General features: G+C 38.7%; 1 protein-coding gene across 2 annotated transcripts in view; it reads right to left on the bottom strand.

Annotated features, from left to right (window-relative positions):
• Positions 1–1,314: 1,314 nt before the first annotated feature.
• Positions 1,315–5,088, bottom strand: part of INPP5F (inositol polyphosphate-5-phosphatase F) — a 45,778-nt gene continuing 42,004 nt past the window's right edge. For both annotated transcript variants that reach the window (XM_049810537.1, XM_049810538.1), the window contains one exon: positions 1,315–4,108. In XM_049810537.1, coding sequence (XP_049666494.1) covers positions 2,974–4,108 — 1,135 coding nt within the window. In that variant the 3' untranslated portion in view covers positions 1,315–2,973. The remainder of the gene's footprint in view (positions 4,109–5,088) is intronic.

Below are 5,088 nucleotides of genomic sequence, written 5' to 3'. Positions count from 1 at the left end.
GTTGTGTAAACTTATTTCCTTTAATAATATGAAAATGTAACCTAGAAGCCCTTCATACACAGTAGTGGTAGGCTCTATTCTGGAATAAGTTTGTGCTGTCATTCTTAAATGGCTGAACTCTGAGGACTAGAGCTTTCAGCTAGGCTGCAGCTGCAAGGAGTGTTGACTTCAGTATCTAGAACTGTATATTGTTGTTCCCATGAGCTAAGGTGTGCTGCACTCAGCAACAGCACAATAGTGATTACAGTGTGGTATAAAGAAGTGATTTGGTCTTGGCCAGGACAAGGTTCCAGTATGAAACTCATCCTTATTGTACTTAGAGAAGACCATGACTAATGTCTCAAATGTCTCTGAGCTTTAATCTGGCACAACTTTTTTTTTTTGCGGGGGGCAGGGGAAAGGCAGCATTAACTGGAGAATTGGTGATACTCACGTACTTATCCAAAACATCTTACCTTCTACATTATCAGTACTGCAGTGTGTTGAAATTGTTTGAATAATATCAATTAAGCATTAAGAATGGTCTCTATATATCTTATTCATACTGTACAGTTTGAGCTTGTTTTCAGAGGACATACTGCCCCTAATATGACTCACAGAACTCGTTTAAACCACCCTTGTTAAGTAGTGAAACATTAAACCAGTTGGAGTAATCCAGACAGACAATATAGAAGTAGGGCTGTCCTTGTGGCACCAGCATGCAAGAGCCAGTGATCGAGCTAAGTCTAGATTTTGCTTCAATTAATCCTTTTCTGACCCCCAAAAAAGGCTTCTGCCAAATTTACGTTAAGCTGATAGCCATCTTTACTTAGTGCTTTCCCATAATTAAGATTGTGTGAACAGGAACCCCCTTTTTTACTGGATTTTTTCCTTTTCTAAGCATGTCAGTCATTGGTTTGTGCTGCAACAGCAGATCTGAAACTGTCCTTTTCATCTCTGCACACTAATAATTTGAGTGTTTTTATGATAAACACTTTTCCTGTACCTTAAACTTGAGCCAAGTGTGACACCCTTTCAGATCACTTATAGCTTATTTCTATTTTTGAACACTAAAGTGAATATTCATGGTTTCATCTGACTTGTGCTACATTAATAGGAAGTGAAGCAACTGAACAAATAGAGGAAGGAAATGAAGCCTCTCTTCAAAAGGCAGCCTGGCTGGAAAGGATAGTTGGTTTGCAAGATTGTCTTTCAGGGCTGCTTAGAGGATGGCTTTATGTATATGGCCATGGATTATTTGAGACTATCTTTCTTCACTGTTTCATAGATAGTGGAGAACTAGCCCCAGGTGGCCCTGCTTGAACAGGGGTTTGGACTAGATGACCTCCAGCAGTCCCTTCCAACTTTAACCATTCTGTGACTCTTAAACCAGAGAAAGTCAAGACACCCCACCCATCTTTGAAACTTAAAACCCCACAGCCCTGGAGTACCATGTCCCTTAACATCACATGCTGAAAACAGTCTTCCGATTCCACTTTTTTTATTAAAATATCTCATGTATATTGCTCACATTAAAATACAGTAGTAGTTTAATTTTAAATATAGCCACAAGTATAGACACTCAAAAAACCCAAACCCACATCACTTTAATAAAACAAATAAATAAATCAAAATTTGTTTATCAAAGTTTCAGACCATCAGGATAGATGATAATCATTTATTTCAGACATACTGGAAGTCCTAAGACACAGTACTACCCTACCCATATGACACTATTTTCTTGGAACACCACGTGCAGCCTACCTACAGTACACAGACTAGAACACAGAGGCACTGGGTCTATGGGGGTGGTTATAGTTACGAACCACAGCATAGTAAGATCCTGCTTTACAGCAGCTTTTGGATATGTCCTACACTAGAATGGCATGGCAAGGCATTTCTGGGAAGAGTAATTTAGATAGATTTCATCTTTTGACACACATAGATAAGGGGGGTTTGGTTATCCAATGCTTAGCCTTATCCTGCAAGTATGCAAAGCTCGAGTTGGTAATGAATTTGGTTTTGATTAGATAGTGACAACAATGCTCTAATGCAACACTGATTTTATGAAACAGTACACTCACCTTCTGTTTTAAAAGTTATTTGCATCTGGACAGTTAGAATATAGTTTTAAAAAAGTCATAGCACAGAAGGACACAATGCCTGAAGGTCAGTTATCTGGCTTGTCTTGCTTTACACAGAGACAAAAAAGATTAGAGCAAATTGCCAGTGTGTGGAATTCAGTAAAAAGGAAGTAGCTTTAGCATGGGCAAGACAATTAAGGGACATTTGCTCCATTTCCCCTCACCTCAAAACAAGTGAGAAAAAAATAATTTACAAACTAAATTTGCACTGCAGGATCGTGGATATTTCAGATTGGATCTATATGCTTTATCTTTACTGAAAGTGTCTCAGGGTGTGTGGAAAGAAGAGGACAGCAAAAAGAAATCTTACTTTCTGGTTAACATAATGAAATTCAACAAAACCGCATCAATTCCCATTGTAGAGGCACAATTTGTAGAAAGCTGCATCTAAAACTTCAATGGAAACAAGTAAAAACACCAGTCCAAAAATAAATAAAATGTAATTTACTGGTAAGTTATTTTGCTGGTGCAGTGCAAGGTAAGTAAGGTCACAGAAGTACAGTATCACCTTTTTAGTATAAATACTTTCTACATAAGTCAGAAGAGCTACAAAATTAGTCTCCAAAAATAACTGTGCAACACATTTAAGATAGACAGCATGCTTATTAAATCCCAGTGTCTAAGCTACCTGTTTAAATACAGTTTACCATTCTTTTGTCTCAGCTGCCCAAGGGAACTCTGAAGCTTGGTCAGAACCAAATTCATTTGCATCTCTCACTTCCTGTAAACAAGTTATCTATATTATTGATCCCAGTATTCAGTAGCAGTTCATGCCACAATGAGTCCTGACATCATTTTTTTAGTATTGTATTAAAAGCCACAACTAGAAGAACACTTCCTCAATTAGCAACTAGATTTGAATTATTCGTGTCTGGCATTGTGTAAACATTTCTTTCAGTTCTTTTTGTTTGATTTCATTTATAGCTTCTGGTTCTGCAGGGCTCTTCTGGACCTTTGCCACAGCAAAATTAATCCCTTGAGTCAATCCTGCTTGCGTGATGTTAGCAACCTGGACCATGGAACTGCGAATTTTAGCAAAAGGAGATACAGCTCTGCTGCTGCTACTGTCAGCTGGAGAAGGAGTCATGTGGAGTCCAGTCTCAAGGTTACCAGATACAGATCCTGGGCTTTTATGAGATTTAGTGAAGTCAGTCCCACCAACAGCTAAGAGCTGAGGATTTGGCTCAGAAGACTGTACATCCAACTTTGATGGCCTGGAAGGAATGTCTCTGATGGCATCACCCTTGGTTTCTGCCTTCTTAGATGTATTATTGCTGGTTTGATTTATTATGTGATGGGGCTCTTGAGAACCAGCCTCAGCCTCCAAAACCTCTGACATCTTATTCTGAGCATCATGCACAAACCTCTGGCAATACACATCAATGGGTTTAGCAAATTCCAACTCCACGCTCTCAGCAGAAGGCATGGGTACGTCTTCACAGTCAGACCGGCTAGCCTGAGAGACGTGGATCTCGGACGGAACATGAATGCTAATGTTCATGTCAGTGCTGCTTATAGACTGGGACCGACTGCCCAGCCGTGGAGCTGAGGCAATGATACCACAGCTAGGCAGCACGTAGTCTGTCTGCCCTATGTTCTCTAGAGAGTCAGTTAGCTGGGTGTCCTCATCGGATTTAGAATTAGTCAGGAAGTCATCAGAGTGGAATGAATCATTATCTGATACTTCTGTATCAGATTCAGTATGGACTTTAGTATCTACCACTGGATTCTCTAAAGTTTCAAGGCTACTATCTGATTTCCAAAGATTCACTTTCAAATTTGGTTTTAAAAAATTGACTTTCACTTCAGGTTTGGTAAAGCTGCCTAACTTCCGAAGATTGCTGATGTTTACATTGGACTTGGTTTGTTTCACTTTTTGATTGAGAGATGAGAACTTGCTCAGTAAGTAATTCTTGCCTTGGGCCAGGGACCCTCTGTTCTGAGACCGAATGCCAATGATGTCTTCATGAGGTTTACTGCTCTTCCTGGAAGAAAAAAGAAAAAATCTCTAGTGTACAATCAATGCAGTCTCATTTATAAACAGCAAGCAGTTACCAGCTTCCAGTCTACTTCCATAAGAGAGATGGACAATTTTTGTTACTAAGTTATCCTTTCCTTATGTAATTGTACCCATATAAGCTAACCAAATTCAAAACAACAAAAACAAAGGAAGGTTGATACAGAATGGTAGCCAAACAAGGGGAAAAGTAAGCTTCTGTAGGCATTTTTAATTTTAGATGAAACTGGATTTTAATTCTCTATGTATTTGGCAACTCTGCCTTTGTGTATGCTGTACTCAGTAGCCAGATTTAGCAAATTTTCAGTCTTCGTAATCTGTAAAGAGCAAGATTTTCTTGCTACACTTTCTACTCAGCTGGGAAAAGCTGAAATAGTAGCCCAGTAGTCAAATGCAGAAGAAAGTTTTTTAAATACATGCCCTAACAGATTTTGTTTGACAGTTTACAATTGTGCTATACATGTTTTCTAGTAGTTCATACAGTCCGAGTTGGAAGGATCCAAAATAATGCAATAGATCACACTTGAACTGGTAAAGCATGCTAAGCTTCAGCTAGCCATCCTCTCTTATTTCTACTCCATTGTCTTTTGTATCACCGATATTTGTAGATAAAGGTTACTTCTGTTTAATTATAGACAACTGACTTAGAGAAAACTATCTAAAAAATTCTAGTACTTTTCATTCTCAACTATGCTTTCACATGCCTTCTCTTAAGGGGCTTGCAAAATGACAAGTTCTGTGCCATTTTGACTAACACATAGGAGTTCAGAAGTTTAACTTCAGCCATTTCTTCACACAAGACCTGTAACGTTATCTGGATTTGTTAAACATCCAACTGCAGTGGAATCCAAACCAGATTTACACTCCACAGGTTGCCCTCCTACTACAGAAGCAGGCATTAAGTTCAGATAGGAAAAATTAAATTTGACAAACTAATCATGAACCATC

The sequence above is a fragment of the Accipiter gentilis genome, chromosome 9 (genome assembly GCF_929443795.1).
Source record: "Accipiter gentilis chromosome 9, bAccGen1.1, whole genome shotgun sequence".
Classification (NCBI taxonomy): Eukaryota; Metazoa; Chordata; class Aves; order Accipitriformes; family Accipitridae; genus Astur; species Astur gentilis.
The sequence above is the reverse complement of the archived record's forward strand: the minus strand, read 5'-3'. Positions and strand labels throughout refer to the sequence as shown.